The sequence below is a fragment of the Macrosteles quadrilineatus genome, unplaced genomic scaffold, assembly GCF_028750875.1.
Source record: "Macrosteles quadrilineatus isolate MER2022 unplaced genomic scaffold, UCM_ALF_1.0 Scaffold_9__3_contigs__length_116548681, whole genome shotgun sequence".
NCBI classification, from domain to species: domain Eukaryota; kingdom Metazoa; phylum Arthropoda; class Insecta; order Hemiptera; family Cicadellidae; genus Macrosteles; species Macrosteles quadrilineatus.
This window is the reverse complement of record NW_026542602.1, coordinates 40536129-40555491: the sequence shown is the minus strand read 5'-3', so window position 1 is coordinate 40555491 and position 19363 is coordinate 40536129. Positions and strand designations below refer to the sequence as shown.

At 35.6% G+C, this 19363-nt stretch overlaps 1 protein-coding gene across 3 annotated transcripts in view; it reads right to left on the bottom strand.

The window, feature by feature from the left end:
- LOC129002645 (macrophage mannose receptor 1-like) overlaps positions 1-18883 on the bottom strand; it is a 72776-nt gene extending 53893 nt beyond the window's left edge. For 2 of the 3 annotated variants that reach the window (XM_054430603.1, XM_054430604.1), the window contains exons 1-4: positions 18780-18883; positions 18270-18330; positions 11208-11449; positions 3328-3543 (exon numbers count right to left, since the gene is read on the bottom strand). In XM_054430603.1, coding sequence (XP_054286578.1) covers positions 3328-3543; positions 11208-11449; positions 18270-18330; positions 18780-18831 — 571 coding nt within the window. In that variant the 5' untranslated portion in view covers positions 18832-18883. The remainder of the gene's footprint in view (positions 1-3327; positions 3544-11207; positions 11450-18269; positions 18331-18779) is intronic. The other variant, XM_054430605.1, reaches the window with a different exon arrangement.
- Between the last annotated feature and the right edge of the window lie 480 nt (positions 18884-19363).

The window sequence follows — 19363 nt, the reverse complement described above, 5'->3', positions numbered from 1 at the left end:
ATTTACACTACAAGCTTTAACTTGGTTATTGCCTGCCGCATTTGCAACAATATCCGTTTAACCACCCGTTTACGAATCCCTTCTAAGGCCCCTATTAGACGAGGTAGCCTGGCGACGTCGCCAGCGACAGTAGCTGGCGACGCACTGGCCACCAAACCTAGTAGCCAGTTGAGTAGCTAGAATTTTACCGCTGTTACTCATTTTGTTGTGAGTGCTTATCTTGTACTTGTACTTTTTATGAGCGGTATGTTTACAGTGAATAATGAGTGATTATAAGTATCTTCTCCTTCTGTTACTTCTGAAGAAAAGGAGGCAAAGGAAGAGAAAAATATACGTTCATCCAATGCTTAGTGCAAGAGAATCGAAAGTGTTATATTACACCCTTTTTGATGAGCTCTGTGCGGACAATACAAAATGTTTCAATTATTTTCGTATGTCACAATCCAGTTTCTTCGAGTTGTTAGGTCTCATAAAGGATGATATAGACATTTTATCAACTGAAGTGAACAATTCACACACTCACAACACAACAGAACGCAACACAACAGTGTGCAAGTACCCCCGTGATATGAACTGACCGAGTGGCGACGTGATACTGGCGACCTAGTGTAATAAGCTCCATATGCTACAACGCAGCGTCGCCAATATGGGTAGCCAGTGGCTACCGCAGTGGCGACGGGGCTCGGTAGCCAGTCGGTCGCCAAAGTGTGGCTGCGTCGCTGGCTACCCTCGTGTAATAACATCCATAAGAATCAATGACCCTTGACAAGCTGAGTAGCCAGTTTGGTCGCTGGCGACGTCACCAGGCTACCTCGTCTAAAGCAGGAAACCCACTGGTCCGACACTCTCCGACACGTCACCTTCCGTCAAGGCTCCGACACCTTCCGACAAAATTACTTTGCATTATTTTAAATGGACTGTAACCCACTAGTCAGACACGACACCTTCCGATCGACACGTCACGACTACATTGCTCTCTGGGGCATTCTTGTCGGATGTCGGATCCGTCATTCCTCCACTCTGCGTGCACCAGGCCTAGATTTACTGTCTAGCTTTGTGTGTGATCACAATATGTGGAACGGATGTGGAACATGTGATCACAAGAGTGTGACGTTTTTGTACAATTATTGGTTACGGAGAAAATTCAAAGAATTTTTATTTTAAAATTGCCATGTTATTCTTATGGAGAATATTATAAAATATTGTAAGTTTGCTTTCTGATGGATATATTTTGATCACACTTGGTAAATTTCTTGATTTTATACTAAGTTATCAATACTTTACTAAAAACCACACTTTTTTACCCTCCCTGTAGCGATCCCAGGTACTCATAAAACCTAATGTTAATTAAATACACTTAATTGAAACTCAATTCAGGTAAATAGAAATTTGCTTAGTCGGCAGGTTTGCTGCGACGGGGGTATTATTGTTTACTTTTTTGTACTGTACTTTTTGCTAATTTCCCTGTAGTACAGTTAAGTAAATGTTACCGGAATTATCAAGGTGGGTCTAGGAAGGTCCTTGACCATAATATCATACTAACATCTCATACTAACAGAGACCGTCATAAATGTTATGGATTTTTTTTCATTATTTGCTCCCTAACTACTGCTTGTGAAACAGTATGTGATCACATGTTCCATCGCAACTGGCACTGTTAGAGTGGTGGTGTATTTCTCGTCGGAGGCCTACTGTCGGAGCCCGTCGGACCAATGGGTTAATGCCTTAAAATTGCGGAAGGCGTCGGAAGGTGTAGGAGACTTGACGGAAGGTGTCGTGTCGGAGAGCGTCGGACTAGTGGGTTTCCTGCTTAAAGGTCGATTCACACACATCAGTTACGGCACGTCACAGTAAAGTCACTTCAGGCACGTCACAGTTATCAAAAATATTCTTTGATGGATTTTCTATTGCGCTATCTACACTCATCCGTTGCAGTCCCGTCAGTCACTCTGCTGGCATCCGTCAGTCAATTTCAGATTTCTTTCCAACGATACTTTTTGATTCTTCAGGCGCCTGACGGAACTGTTTGAGGTTAGAAAATAGTGTTATTGTTGTTAAAATGGTTGCGTTTGTATTTTGAGTACTGTTTGTAACAATCAACAAGATGGACAATGATAATTTAATAGAATATAGGTTTAAAATTTAATTTTTTTGACTGTAAATTACTGTAAATATTAGAGACGGAAGACTGACTGAAACCAACTGACGGACAATTGACTGGGAAATTGCGGATGCAACTGCGACTGGACTGTAACTGAACTGCAACTGCACTGTAACGGAACTGTGACTGGACTGATGTGTGTGAATCGACCTTAATATGGGCCTAATTCTTGTCGGATGTCGGATCCGTCATTTCTCCACTCTGCGTGCACCAGGCCTAGATTTAGTCACTGTCTAGCTTTGTGTGTGATCACAATATGTGGAACAGATATGGAAAAAGTGATCACAAATGTGTGATGTTTTTGTACAATTATTGGTTACGGAGAAAATTCAAAAAATTGTGATTTTAAAATTCCCATGTTATTCTCATGGAGAATATTGTAAAATATTGTAGTTTGCTTTCTGATAGATATATTTTGATCAAACTTGGTAAATTTATTTATTTAATACTAAGTGATTAATATTTTACTAAAAACCACATGCTTACCCTCCCTGTAGCAGCAAGCCTAGTTACTCATAAAACCTAATGTTAATTAGCCTAAATACATTTAATTTAAAAGTCAATTCAGGTAAATAGAAATTCGCCTAGTCGGCAGGTTTTCTGCGGCCCCGGAGGTATTATTGTGTGTGTTGTGTATTGTACTTTTTGCAAATTTCCCTGTAGTAAAGTAATTGTAACCGGAATTATCAAGGTTGGTCGGTCCTTGACCATTGTAAACTCTCATACTAACAGAGATCGTCGTAAATGTTATGGACTTTTTTATTATTTGCTCTTGTCTCCCTAACTACTGCTTGTGAACAGTATGTGATCACATGTTCCATTGCAACTGGCACTGTTGGAGTGGTGGTGTATTTCTCGTCGGAGGCCTACTGTCGGAGCCCGTCGGACCAATGGGTTAATGCCTTAAAATTGCGGAAGGCGTCGGAAAGTGTCGGAGACTTGACGTAACGTGTCGTGTCGGAGAGCATTGGACTAGTGGGTTTTCTGATTGAGTCTATTGATAACCTCGTCTACTTGTAGAACATTTTTCATTGAATGACCACAATCAGTTTATCCTTATGTTTTGCGTAAGAGATTGCAGACAAATATATGTGTACTAAGCATTTTTTTATTTGCACATTAAATGTTTGGAGAAAGAATCATGGGGCTCTGATTTGGCTACATACCTGGAATGCAGTAGAACAAAGGGTTGTCGAAGTATCCAACGTCGAGGCAGGTAATGTAAGAGTATGGTATCTGGTAGGCAGGCTTGTAGTTGCTCTTACACTTCGGTGAAGCTATCGTTCCTGGCTTCATAGGCTGGTCGCAAGACACAATCTTGCCTTGGAACGAGCACTTGATGTTGAGGTACTGAGACTTCAATGGTAAACAAGGCACACCAGCTGAAAAATAAACGATTATCAGAAAATGTTTTCATAAGTAACTTACCATCAGCAATTATTGGATAAAGTATCTAAATGAATAACCCCACCGAAGCAAACCTGCAAACTAAGCAAATTTCCATTTACCTGGCTGGATTTTTACAAAAATATTCCCTTCAAATCTATATATTACTAGCTGTGTGCCCGTTCTACGCACGGGGATAGTGTAGTCAGTTGAAGTCACTGGTTAAAATACTACCTCGACCTCACCATTGTGGTTATTATTAACTTTTTCTGGTTGACATTTTTACTAACAAAAGGGCTCTTGTCTTTTTCGTGAAACACTGAGAAATAAAGACATTAATGCGTCACCAACAGACATACACCCAAAAAACACAGAATTTAATTTAGTAAGGAATTTGCTACGGTTTTACCATAGCAATGTACACATAAAATTAGTAAGCGCCGTCAATTAGTGGAAACCTAATTTTTGTAAGCTATTGTCGACAATGATTTAAAAAAAAGACTTAAATTTCCCAGCCATAAACAACACTGATCAAGGTCTTTTTCCCGGTTATCAAAACTCAAGTACATTTTGAGACCGGAGTACCTGAAAAGAGCCCGAAATTTTAATCCTCAAAAGGGTTTACTAATCCTACGCCTGAAAAGAGCCCGGGTCTCGAGAGTACCTGAGGAGAAGGTCGCTGACTCATGCGACTTTGCAACTGGCAGCTACCACACCCCGTTAGTAGTTGTATATACATTGTACCATCGTTATTTCCCTCTACATTATACATACTCTGCAGTCTTCTTTGAATTTCATAACAGTATCGGATATCGGTACCGGGATTGAAAGAGTTAGTTAATTTTTAAATAGTGTGTAATATGGTAGTGTTGTAGTAAATAGTGTTGTGTTGAGCGGAGCGAGCGAAGCTCTTTGAGATCGGACCTTATGCAAACTATGTAATCAATTAACTCAATAACGGCTGAACATATTGAATCCAAACCTACCAGGGGTATTTCGACAAATATATTTGATGTTACTAAACAAACAAATTTCAATTTGATAATACTGTACACTTTTAGACTGACATAAAATTTGCAATGTTTAACATTAGTCTTATGGGTTGCCATGTTGGTTACGAGATAACAACGTAGATGTAAACAAAGAATCGTAGCGTATGCGACTCGACATTGTGTACCCATGGGCACCTCAGCTTGCACATGCGCAGATGGCCTAGGTGCAGTTCCTGGGGTAACTGCTTGTAATTACAAAAGACAGTACAAAAGAAAAGGGCAGTTCGATGAATACCATTAAGCATTGATTAATAATGCAGTACACAGATTCGCATTACTAATTACTGTCAGCCTTATACAAGCAAATTATTTCTTTTGTTGATTCTTATTTCTATTAGTTTTGTAGCAAATATTGCTTAAAACAGCAAAATAAAATCTTCATTATTGAAAATTATAGAAACTGCATTTCCAAAGCATGTAGTCATAGTCATAGTCAAATTTCTTTATTTATCTTGCATTTACATACATAAAAAGTATTTTTTAGGTATTCAGTATTTTTAAATGTTGATAACACCTTTTACCTCTTCTTTCTTCGCCACAATCCTCAGATCGGGGAGTCGTCAAAATGTCTCCTTCTTCATCTTCTTGGCAGCCTTTCAGCTAGCCAAATGTAAGTGTGTATAAGTGTGTTCTTGTATGTTTTCCTTTGTTGAGTAATATGTTTTGTTTATAAGGTAATTTTTTAGTGTCTTTACAAATGTGGTATGATTTGAAATATTTTTAAATTTTTCTGGCAGAAGATTTATGTATTTAGATCCTGTGTATGTTGGGGTGTTGCTGAATTTTTTTAGTCTGTGTTGTGGCAGGTTTATATTGTTTTTGTGTCTGGTGTTGTGATTGTGATAATGTGACCGGAGAGTTGGATTGATTTTTTTTTGCTAGAATTATGGTTTCTAGGATATATTGTGAGAAAACGGTGGGGATTTTGAGCTGGATGAATAGGGGTCTACAATGTTCCAGATAGTGTGTCCGGGCATATCGTTTGTAGTACTTTCTTTTGTAGGATAAGTAGTTTGTCCATATTGTTTGCAGATGATGATCCCCATGTTGCAATTCCGTAACTCAGGTGAGAAGCAAAAAGCGAGAAGTAGGCTATTCTGGAGGTTTCTTCGTCGGTTATGGTGCGAATTCGTTTGATGCCATAGTGTGCAGAGGCCAGTTTTTTACACAGATGTTCGATGTGTTGCTGCCAGAATAAATTTGTATCAACAATTATTCCCAGGAATTTATTGGTTTCTTGCGTTGTGATACTGATGTTGGTCTAGTCGCTTTTATCTTCTAGGTTGTTGTTTGGTTTAAAATTGATGTGTGTAGTTTTACTGGTATTAAGTTTTAGACTTAGGTTGTTGCATATTGCTGTTGCTTGTTCTACTACTGCGGTTATGAGTTGTTGGTTATTTTGATTTCTATCTGTAGGTACCATTATGGTGGTATCGTCTGCAAATGAAATACATTTAAATTCTTTTGATAATTTTTCCGGTACATCATTTATGTATATGGGGAAGAAAAGTGGGCCAAGTATGGAGCCTTAAAGAATGCCTTTTGTATTCTGTTTAAGTGGTGATTTGGATGCTATTATTACGTTGTTCACTTGCTGATCGGTTTCAACATATTGGTACCTATGGTCAAGATAGTTCTTTATTAGTGCCAATGCTTCTCCTTCAATATGTACTTTTTGAGTTTTGTAGAAGTATATCCCAGTCCAATGAGTCAAACGCTTTTTGAAGGTCTAAGAAAAGTCCCGATGCATTTTTTCTGTCTTCCCAGATAGTTGTTATGTCTTCGCAGAGTTCTGCAATTGCAGTATTTGTTCCTCGTTTCTTCCGGAAGCCATGTTGACAGTTTGTGAGTAGGTTGTTTGTTTCTAGGTGATTAATGATTTGGTCGTATATTTCTCTTTCTAATAGTTTGGATATTGTTGGTAGGTTAGATATGGGCCTATAGTTTCCAGGATTTTATTTGTCTCCTTTTTTAAATTTTGGGTGAATCTTAGATATTTTTAAGTTTTTAGGTATTTGATTTTTGTTGAGTGAGGTGTTGATTATGTGGAGTAAAGATTCCGTTACTTCTTCTCTGCAGTACCTAAGCAGCTTTCCCGTGATTTCATCGTAGCCCGCAGCATTGTTGGACTTGATTTGGGGAAAAAGTTTCTTTAGTTTATCTTCTGATATGCATTTGAATTTTGATAGAGATGGTGTATTGGTTGTGTTTTCAATTTGTTCAATGTCTGTAGTGCAGTTCACTTGTTATGATTTAGTTCTTCTATTGGGTTTATAAAGAAATCATTTAAAATACTTGTAACTTCAGTTGGGTTTGTAATTTTCATGTTGTCCTGTAAACCCTACTGGACTATAACCCTACTGGGTTATGTTGGTTTGGTTTCTAACTGTCTTCACCCTTTCTGCGTTTATGGTTCTCCATATCTCCTTGGTTTTGTTGTCTGATTTTTCAATTTTATTTATTGCGTGTTTTTAGCGCTGTGATCTAATGAGTTGGTCGTATTCTTTTTTTTATCCTATAATAATTTTCTTTATCTTGAGTACAGCCACACTGTTTATATATGTTTTGCGCATATTGCAGTTGTTTTCTTTTTGAGATGGTGTCTTCGTTCCAGAATATGGTGTTTTTCCTGTATTGTATTTTTCTGACGGTCTTGGAGATAGCTTGGTCAAGGTTTATTAGCAAGGTTTTTAGGAATTCATTGTATTTGTTGTCAATTTGGTTTTAAGTATAAACGGGTTTCCAGTCAATCTGTTTTAGTAGGTTCTCCAATTCATCTAGATTATGGTCGGTGTATTTTCTACTACTTTTGTACAAGGATCCTTGAATTGTTATCTTATCCAATATATCGCATACAATTGTGTGGTGATCTGATATTGGGTTTTCGAGAGCTGAAACTTTTATTCTATTTAGTTCTAAATTTGTATAGCAGCCGTCTATGCTGGTGGATGTTGTAGCCTATCCTATATAAACAGACAGTAGCCTATCCTACATAAATACAGTTGCTAGGCCTGTACAGAAGTCAAGTTGCGACTATAGTAATTATTAAATAAATAACTAGGCTTATATAGAAGTCCACTTTTAACTAAGGTGTGCAAATAATTGGCTAGGCCTGTACAGTTACGATTACGATACTTGGGCATACTAGCCTAGAATAGTAGGCCTGTACAGAAGTTCAGTAGTTAAAACTATTTAAGTAAATGTTTAACTAAGTTTGTATTAGGTCTATTTTTAGCTCTAATGAATAAATAGTCGTCTGTAAAGAAATTCAAGTACGATTAGAAAAGTAGGCCATTAATTAATTAGCCTAGACTGCTTGGCCTGTACGGGAGTACAGTTATAACTAAAGCGTCATATGATAATCGATATTCCTCCTTTTTCTTTTTACCCGTAAGATTAATTATTGCAGCCAACAGAACAAGCATGCTGGCATCTTGATGTCAGGTTGGATATTCACTACAATCCAACAGGTTTTACATAAACATAACAACTCAACTACTTTCTTTAAACTGAATGGTGTCAAATTAAAACGTTCTCGAAGGCAATTTCCACTAAATCTTGCCTGTGCGATATCGGTACATCGCAGCCAAGCTGCATACTGGTACTGTATATCAGGCTGTGGTGGACCTAGGAAAGTCATAATTTTCCCTCGGCTTGACTTATGTAGCATTAGGAGTTATAAGTAACCATAGAGGGCTTGTTGATCGATACACTTTCTATAGAGAGAGTCGAAAGCATAAATAAGAGCAGCAAATGGAAAGCAAAGAAAAAGAGATTGGAAGACTCAAGAAAATTGCTTATAACTGTAGACTTGAATAATGAGGTTTATATTGATCAATAAAATTCACTTTTGTTTTTATGTTGTAATCCATAATATATTTGAAAAAAAAAATTGTATTTTTAAAGAAGGTTATTTTTTTATATCGATGCTTGCTTACTCCGCTCAATTGGCGGACCTGAGGCTGCATGCCTAGTCTTAAAATAGTAACCAGCTTTGCGGATTATTTAACGGAAAATCATCTTGATCATGGTTCCCTCTCCCCCCGCCCAGCAAATTTAGGCTGCAGATTCGGCGGATGTGTGGCGTACTACAAACGAAAGTTGCCATCCAACTCTTCCCGTCGCTACACCCAAATATATTTATTTTTGTCAAAACTGTTACTTCTATTCTATTCAAGTGGATTCATAGATAAGTACATAGTACATAGTGATAGTGCTTATCAAGCTGGAAGTAACAGAAGTATAAAAAAATGTTTCCAGCATGAATTTATAACTAACAAGCTATGGCAGTTAAAATATGTCAGATCGATCTTATGACATTTACAAAATGTGTTGGACATAAATCCCCACCTCAAATGTAGGCCTATCTTTCAATAATGTAAATATCTTTGTATAAAAAATAGTGTACTTCAACTGTGTTATTGTTTATTTCTCCTTTGACGAACCGCTGTGAAAGTTCTAGGAAAGAGCCCGGGCCCTTTTCAGACCGTCCTGGGAGGAACCTTGAAAGACCGGGCTCTTTTCAAGCGTGTACCTGAATGTTTTGGCTTTTTCAGGTGCCCCCTGTGAGACACAAAGAATTTCCGGTTTCTGACCTGGATGATGCCTAGTTATTTAATTTAATTTACGGTTACACATTATTGCACTTGCAATTAATTAAATCCGTTATGTAAGGAACAACTTTTTTTTATCTCACTTGGTTTGGATTTTCTTTCAAAACGTAATCGGAAATGTTTGCGGTATTTGTAAACAACATAATGTAAACATATCAGTGACAGCTAGAAAAAATAACCTTGATCCAAACTAACAGCTGTTCGTTATTTCATAGATGACGTATATGATAAATATTATTACAAAACTTGGGAAATTGGGGGGAAAACGCACAAAATTGGGTTTTTGAGCGTCCATCATTTTATTTACAAAGTAGTGAGGCCATATTTTAATGACTAAAGATACTTTCGCCAATCTCATGAATACATTAAAATGATTTGAATCTTGATAGATACTCTCGTTTTTCAGGAGAAGGCCGCATAAAATACCTTCTGGGCCGTGACAGACAGACAGAAATTGAGATGAAACTTGTTTCAATTGTATAAAACGTAAAAATAACCAAAAATAAATATATACCTAATTCTAAGCAATGTACAGAAAAAAACGAATTTTATTTATATAGCTTTAAATGACATTAAATTTAGTGAGTACTTAAGTTTGCCGCTACAGGGAAGGTATTGAGGTGTTTTTTTTTATTTTTTTTATTGTAATGTTGATAGCTTAGTGTTTGAAATAAACAAATTGGCTACATTTGATTAAAATACATCGATAAACAAGCCAACTACAACAGTTTATTTATTCTCCATAAGAATAACATGGGCATTTTAAATTTACGATTATTTTATTATTTCCGTAACCTTTAGGCATACAACAATATTCAAAATTATTTATTTTTTTAAGCTCTACAAAATGGTTTGGAAATAAATTATGAAATGTTGTGTTTTTTTGGTGAAAAATGGGAAAAATCTATTTTTACTCCATTAAACCCCTCATAAACCCCCGTTCCATTCATCCCATTATGCCAGTTCGTGAACTCGTTTGAATAAACGTAGGTTTACACGTTTGTACCAAATTTCATCAAAATCGGATATTTTTTCGAGTTATCGTGCTAACGGGCAAATAAATAGGTAAATAAACATGTATAGGCCTATAGATATATTAATAAACGATATATAAAATAAAATGAGTACTTTTAAATATCTATTCTAAAATACATGTATTATAAAATAATAAACGGATTGTGCTTTTGGCCTCTAGGGACTTAAAAACGGAAAAGTAAATCAGTCCCGGGTAGGCCTATAGGTCTTACCATGAGACCTACGGTAATAGCTACTTCCCTATAGGGAAATTCACTAAAAAGGGCATTTTTCACAAAAGGCACGTGAATAACATTTTAAGATTTATTTCTTTATATTTTGAAAATCTCTCATCTTTCCATTTAACAATTTTTTTTAGAAACTAAAGAATTACAGGTCCAAACTATATCCAAACCTAGTTCATTAATCATAATAAAACCAAAAGTTAAATTACGAACTTTTTAAAGTAGTTTGTGAACAATGCTAATGCAACGACAATTTTCAGTTACTGCTGAATATAATACATGATGTAAGTGACCGTACGATGGCATGAACGTTGCTTACGTGAGGCAAAGCGGACAAATTAAATGATCTTAAACATATGTATATACATTATCGACGATATAACAAGAGTAAGCGGTGATATCTAAGGTGGTTTAAAGATGTGTAAACATTCCAAAACCAAAATTGAAATTATGACTTGCAGTCAGATCTGTCTAGAGCTATGGGGGAACGAGCAATCCTAGTAATAGAACGTGGGACTTCGGTCCCCGATGTCAAAGGTTTGAATCTCAACAGTCACCAATAGATTGTATCTAAGTAATAAAGCCGCTACCTAATGAGCCTATCTTTTAAACATATGTAAAATGGTTCTGTGATAGAGCGTAGTATCCTAGCCTAGTAGTAGTAGTAGTGTGTAAAGGTGAGACAGTAAAAAGTCCACGCAATACAGTTATTGATCTTTTCCACACCATGTCTTACCTATACACTCTGGCAGAGACGGAGACCAGTTCCCATCCGTACAGAAGGACACAGTATCGGTAGAGTTGAGGAAGAACCCATCATCACATTCGTAGTAGAGATCCCACCCCGAGGGTACTGGGGTCCCGGGGACTATCTTGCAAGCGGCGTTGGATACGTGGGGAGGGCATCTATTGATGTTGGGTGAGTATCTGCCATTGACCATTGGCTGTGGGAGAATACAGCTCCTCTCGTCTGGGCTGCTGCAATCATTGTCATTCAAAGTTAATATTTTGGTAATGGTAAGCTTATTAGTAGATGAGTAAAAACAAAGGCATTCGTGACGTTTTGGGATCTGGAATCTTCTAACTTGAGGCAAGAAAGTTACTGAAACATAACACGATTAGTACAAGCCCAGCCAAAGCAAACCTGGTAAACTGGTGTACTAATCTTGGTATTTTAGGGACTTCCTTAATTGATGACGTGCTCAGATAAAACATCCAGAAACATCCTAAACAATAAGTTTTTAATGAAATATGGCTGCTATTATCTCTTAAAATAACAGGAAATATTTCTTAGAAAACATTTACAAAGTGTTATTCAAACCACACGCGCAAATTAAAAATTATTTACGTAATTAATTGAGTATGTGATCTAAAAATACCAGAAACATTAGGGGTATTAGTCAATTGCAACCAGTTCTTAGTGAATTGGAAAAACGTAATATGATATTCAAGATCTATAAAGAAACATGAACTTGTTTAATAATAATTATCATCACTAAATTACTCTTTTCGTTGGTTGTCGAGTCGTGTCGTTGTCAATAATGTCGTTTGATTCTGACTGAAGGTCGATTCACAGACATCAGTTAAGCTGGGTTTTCCTAGACGCGGAAGCGGAGAGCGGAATTGAAATTAACATGGCATTCCGCTCCGCTTCTAAGAAAACAGTAACATTAAATTGCCTTAAGACAAGTGGAGTCCGCTCTCCGCGTTCCTCTCTCCGCTCGCCGATTCCGCGCCTAGGAAAACCCGGCTTTACGGCACGTCCCAGTCCAGCCACTTCAGGCACGTCACAGTTAACAAAAATATTCTTTAAAGGATTTTCTATTACGCTATCTACACTCATCCGTTGCAGTCCCGTCAGTCTCTATGCCGGCATCCGTCAGTCAATTTCAGAATTCTTTCCACCGATATTTTTTGTTTGTTCGGACGCATGCCGGAACTTTTTGAGTTTAGAAAATAGTGTTATTGTTATTTAAATGGTTGTGTTTATATTTTGAGCACTGTTTGTAACAATAAACAAGATGGACAAAGGTAATTTGATAGAATATAGGTTTATAATTTAAAACTTTTTACTGTAAATTACTGTAAATATTAGAGACGGAAGATTGACTGAAACCAACTGACGGACAATTGACTGAGAAATTGCGGACGCAACTGAGACTGAACTGTAACTGGACTGTAACGGAACCGTGACTGAACTGATATGTGTGAATCGACCTTGATGGCAGATGTTACACTGAATCGGTCACAGATATAATAATTAGTTGTAACCTACCACTAGCTTACCTAACTAAGTTTAAGTGTTGCTATTAGCAGTGTGGGATGATTGCACTGGACAGATAAGCTATCTATTTTAGAAAAATGAAGGTTTAAAATAAATCAAACCCTAGGATCTGTTCTTAAGTTTTGGCCGTTTTAAAATGGATGCTTTCAGGACTCAGTTTAGCCTAGCCTAAACAACTGAGTTGGTAGCTTGACTTAGTGGTTCATCCATGTTTAGTTTATTAACACTAATAAATGCCTAATCTAGATTATAAGTTTCTTATTCTACTCCGTTATAAAACTAATATACATAGGCATAAGATTTAATTTTTGTATTAAATACTGGATGCATCATTAAGGTAACTCGGTTAGGTTGCTTTTTATAAATAAATAATTTCATGGATCACTAATTACCCTAATTCATCTAAGTAAGTGTGTTCAGTACATAATGACACTCTCTCAAAAAAGTACTAATCCTAACCCAAAAAAATATAAGTAAGTAGCTTTAGGCCTACAGAGGATGAGTGTTTATATTTATATAATTTATATTTATATCTCCGTGGTTAGGTTTTAGTTATGTTTGCCTTAAGATGGCTATAAGTTTAGGACTAGATATCAAATAAACTCCCATTTAACTTATAGGGCCTCGACTTCATTTTGCATGGGAACGACCACACTCATCCGGTAAACGTATATTTTCAGAACTTAACGCTATATCTATATCTATCTATATAATAATAGGCAAGCATGTGTGCATCGCAGTAAAAATCTACGATTACTGTTAGAAAGATATTTTCCTTTAGATGTGCAGAATCTCTTTAAAATTAAAATAGGCTCAAATATAAGCACAAAAATAAAAAAATAACATTGGCTTTAGGGGTAGCCATGCTGGTGACGAATTAACAAAGAAATATAAACCGAAAATCAAAACAAATGGAAGAAATTACAATCATATGTTTTATTTACAGCGTGGGGTGAAAATAGAGAAGCCTCTACCTTTGACTAACAACTAGACATTCTTCCCCATGTTAAAGTTGTCACCAGTTTTAATTAAATTCGTCGTAGTTGATGTGGGCCACCAACAGATTGCGCTGATCTAAATTACTAATTTATCTCGAACACACGACGATTTTTACCAAGTAAAATTTATGGAATGACTTATTAAGAGTTAGCTATAGCAAACTGTTATGACCCATCAACTTTGTCAGAAAAAAAAATAAGAAAAAAATATAATTTTAGACACGCATACTGTGATTGGTTCACTTAACTACATGTTTTTAATTTTAAAAAAATGGCAACAACTGGTCCATATAAATGGAATTTCTACTTCAGTATACAATTCTAAATACGGGTGCATTACATATTTTTGGTCGAGTTTTCGACCACTGGACGACCACTAGTACTGTATTAATAGACAAGCATGTTTATTTGAAACCTTTTTTCTCAGCTCTTGTGCATCATAGGCAAAATCTAGGCATACTGTTAGACAGATATTTCCCGTAGGTGTACAGAATCCCTTTATAAATTAAAACAGGCTGAAAATGAACACAAAAAATGATTTTAACATTTTAAAAAATAACATGGGACTTATGGGTTGCCATGCTGGAGACTAAATATCAACGAAATATAAATAGACAATAAAAACAAATGGAAGAAATTTCAATCACATCTTTCATTTACAGCGTGGGGTGAAAATAGACATGTCTGTACATTAGATATTTTTGGTCGAGTTTTCGACCACTGGACGCCCTATAGTACAATTAAATAGTAAAAAACTAGATAAGAAATATCACCCGTCCTCAATGTTATTTTATAGTTTTATAGTTTATGTGTTACTTTATAGTTATAATGTCCTTTATTGGCCCCTATCTTATTTTAAACTAGCTATATAAAGAAAGCTTAACTCCACTCACTCTAACCATATACTACTCACTGATAACAGATATTTCTATATCAGCGGTTTTTTTAATGTTTTTATTATGATTGATGTATGGAAACATCAGAATCTTAGTTGGGGACGCAGGATTACAAGTTCTTGTGTTACCTTTGTAAATGTAAACCATGCATTTTATGCCTATTGCACGATATACACAAGTAGGAAACTTTTATTTTGTTATTCTTGGAAATACGGATTAAGGCGGAGAAAGCTTAGGTAGTGATCAAAATCGGCTGACCTTAACTCAATCCTGTGAATACTTCCCACTCAATGCAATTTACTTAGTCCAGTATCATTATTCAAGCTCCAAGGTTGATTGTTGTTCATTGTTGAAAAGCGAGATGGTCTAAGAGTAGAGATCGGGGCTTTGGAGCGCGAAGTCCCGGGTTCAAAATCACCAATGGATTTTATCTATTTGATAATACCTCGACTTTCTGGAACTAGCCTGAAGTAATATGTAAAACAGTTCCGGGCTATAACCTAGTGTTCTAGGATGTGAAGGTGGGACAGTTAAACAATTATCATTCATTCGAATTCCATCGGTGATGTTGGAGTTCAAACTTTGCATTGGTATGGTGTACCAGGTTTAAGAGTTATAAATTATGCTTCATAGGAGAACACTTCGTGTAAGAGTTTTAGAACACCCAACGGGGAACTGCGGTTGTCCAGAACCATCGACGGTTTTGTTATGAAACATGTTAAGAATCCTAATGTCCTAGAAACACAAATTAGTGCTGTTAAACCGTAAGGTCTGATAAATGACTGAGTAATGTGTTGCGTTTCGTGGATTGAGGGTTTAAACTCCGTCTCCGTCTGGTCTGATTAGCAAGCCTGATGAGAGATTCCTGGCCTACTAACATGAGCTGTGAATGTTGTCAAGCTGGATTGATTAATTGTGAGTTACACCTCATATCAGATGCAACGATACTTTAGGCTCATATATAGGCCCCTGAATATATGGTTTGACCTAGAAATAATTAGAACACAGATGAAACCATTGTTGTTCGATAGTGAAAAGTATTGTGAATAACATATCAAAAGTCTCCAAAAATATCTTTGGTGGAACACCACCATTTTTCCAAAATGGCGGCCAAATCCAGTATTTTTTTGCTTTTTATTGAAATTCTGACTTTCCAGTCAATATTGGTGAAAAGTCGTCAATACATTAAATGTTCCTCCTGAAATTACCTTTAAAATGATACCAAATACATGTACCTACAACAAAAAATAAACCCCGTAGAAATAATAAAATATTTCAAATAAAAATATTTGTTATAAATTAATGTAATAGTCCATAAGCAAACTAAAAATAACGTACACAGGGATCGTATAAAAATTTGCAAGTAAACATTTTATGGTTTTATTTTTATTGTTGTGGTGTGCAGAGTGACATACCAAAAGTTGCAAAAAATCAGTCCACCGGAAACCCCTATATTAAGGAAAAAATGGCGGCTTATCCCAATATTGGACAAATTTTGCAAAAAAAAAGATATCACATGTTTTTTGCACATTTTTCGAGATATTGACTTGGAACCACAACCGATATTTTTTTGGATGGTCCGTACTTAATTTCAATAGGGGACGCTTTTTGGGCCACCATCTTGGATCTGCCATATTGGATTTAAATATTTTTAAATGTAGACTAATTATAGTGTTGTGACACAACATTATGAACTAGATTTCCACGCTGATTTCAATGCTGAAATCCGTTTTTAAATAGGTTTTTTCGTTGCTTAAGATATATTAAAACGAAAACTCTCCCCTATACATCACTTATGGACGTATCGTACTTTGAAAATGTGTTCGGATTATTCTTCTCCATGTATTATTAATGCTTGCAGTTCGTTCTAGCCTTAAAATATTCAGTGATAAAAGAGCTGTCATTTTAGTTAGCTTTCATTTTGTTTTATTTATAGTTAAAACAGACTAGTTGTAGACGAGGCACAAACCCAAACACAAAATTAAATTTAACTTTTTTTATCAGTTTCTGTTAAAAGATTTATATGAGTTGTTAATATGTTAACAAGTTCGTTCTGGTATCAAAGTATACTCAGTAAATGTTTGGCTTTAATTTTATTGATTATTAAATGACACATGACAAATTTAAAACGAATCATGTAGGCCTACCTTCAATGAACTATTGAATGAATTATTGTTATTTTGAAATTTGTCTTTAGTTAAAGACATTTATCCCCAATTCTAAATAACTCCCAATAAGGAATCCATAGCTAAAATAAATGTCAATACTTGAACGAATAGCTATGGCGAGTTTTTCCCCTTTTCACTCTGCACAACACTACAAAATAAAACCATAAAACGTTTGTTGAAATTTTTTAAAGGCCATATCCTATGTTTATCTAAATATAATTTCCAAGTTACACAGTTACAGTTATTTATAAGTACAGTTATTTATAAGTAAGTTAGTTATAGGTACCATCAGTCAACACCACTCCCAATCTGTTGGATCTGCTGGTGAACTGTTTCCACGCCATACTTGAACCTGATGGTACACCCTTAGGCCGTGGTAGTTTTCAATGTGTTTTTAAATTGTCAAAGTACGAAACGTCCATAAGAAATGTATGGGGGAGAGTTTTCGTTTTTATATATCTTAAAATCGTAAAACGCCATTTAAAAACTGATTTCAGCATTGAAATCAGCGTGGAAATCTAGTTCATGATGATGTGTCACACTATAATTACATTTAAAAATATTTATATCCAATATGGCAGATCCAATATGGCTGATCCAAGATGGTGGCCCAAAAAGCGTCCCCTATTGAAATTAAGTACGGACCATCCAAAAAAATATCGGTTGTGGTTCCAAGTCAATATCTCGAAAAATGTGCAAAAAACATGTGATATCTTTTTTTTGCAAAATTTGTCCAATATTGGGATAAGCCGCCATTTTTTCCTTAATATAGGGGTTTCCGGTGGACTGATTTTTTGCAACTTTTGGTATGTCACTCTGCACACCACAACAATAAAAATAAAACCATAAAATGTTTACTTGCAAATTTTTATACGATCCCTGTGTACGTTATTTTTAGTTTGCTTATGGACTATTACATTAATTTATAACAAATATTTTTATTTGAAATATTTTATTATTTCTACGGGGTTTATTTTTTGTTGTAGGTACATGTATTTGGTATCATTTTAAAGGTATTTTCAGGAGGAACATTAAATGTATTGACGACTTTTCACCAATATTGACTGGAAAGTCAGAATTTCAATAAAAAGCAAAAAACTACTGGATTTGGCCGCCATTTTGGAAAAATGGTGGTGTTCCACCAAAGATATTTTTGGAGACTTTTGATATGTTATTCACAATACTTTTCACTATCGAACAACAATGGTTTCATCTGTGTTCTAATTATTTCTAGGTTTTGCTATTTATTTTCTTATTTTAAGGCGCCTAATAATTTAATGTGTATGTTCAAAACCAGGGTCTCAACCATTTTGATTTAGTGTTCGCAATACGAGGAGAAACTTTAAAAATCTATCGATAAACCACTGAATAATCCATTTCAAAGGTTATGACTTCGTTTAGTAGTGTGTTTCAAGATTGATAAGCTATTTAAAAATAGATTGATTTACTTACCCTTGTCTCTTGGTCCTAATAAATCCATGCTTAGAGGCTGTTGAGTTCGGTTCTGCTACCACTGATAAAAATCACACATAAACACACATAAACAAAAGAGATTGTTAAGTTTATAATTAGTTTTAAAACAGTAAGCTTGTTTAAACTCAATGCATTTTGATGTATATGGAAAGAACAATAAAATCCGTAATAAAATCAAAGATTGACATGTTTGCTGTAGCACAGTATTGTTAGACTACCTTGATTTTACTTCTTTACAGTGTAATATTTACCTTAAAAAATAATATCTTTACCTAACCTATAAATATTTTTGAACTGACAAATTCAAACACAATTTTATCCACTAAGAAGGGAGCAAAATCGACCTAAAATCCATTCAGTTTAACCAAAAGGAAATAAACACAGCTTAGCAAATCTAGCATAGTATGATAATAATGTTATAAGGCAATTTTTAAATCTATCACTGTGACTATTGTAGTAAAATGTGGCAAAATTGACATAAAAGCCTACCTAATACTAAACAGAAAATCGGGTAAACCGATCGCAGCATTGTCCACAACATCAAGACTCACTGGACATCGCGTCAATGTAAGTTTACGATTATACTGAGGTTCCCGACCAGGAAAACCCAAGACATGAGAGCAAAGTCTTTGATGTTGACCTTGAACTCTTATCAGCCTGGTTCTTCCCAGGCGGTAATAACGATCGTAATTTGTTCTGATTAGTGGCAGACGACAGTATTGACCCTAAGATTCTGTATCTGAGTTGATGATAACAATGTGTTCCTAGCCTACTTATTGATTGATACCATTGACTAAATTATACACAGAATAGACTTCCCATGTTTTGTTATAATTTTAAGCCAATAAAATAGACGTTCGGGCCATCTCACTAGAGGGTACTAGTGTATTAGGTTAAATATAAAATCAATGCAGTATTATAGCAAACAGCTAATTGATTTATCACTTGAAACAAAATATTGTCATTAGTTGACTATCTCAACAGATTGCACCAGGTTTTTGGCTTCAATTTTTTACATTACAAGGGAAGTATATTCTATGTAAAGTCAATGTTAATTATGAACACCAAAAAAT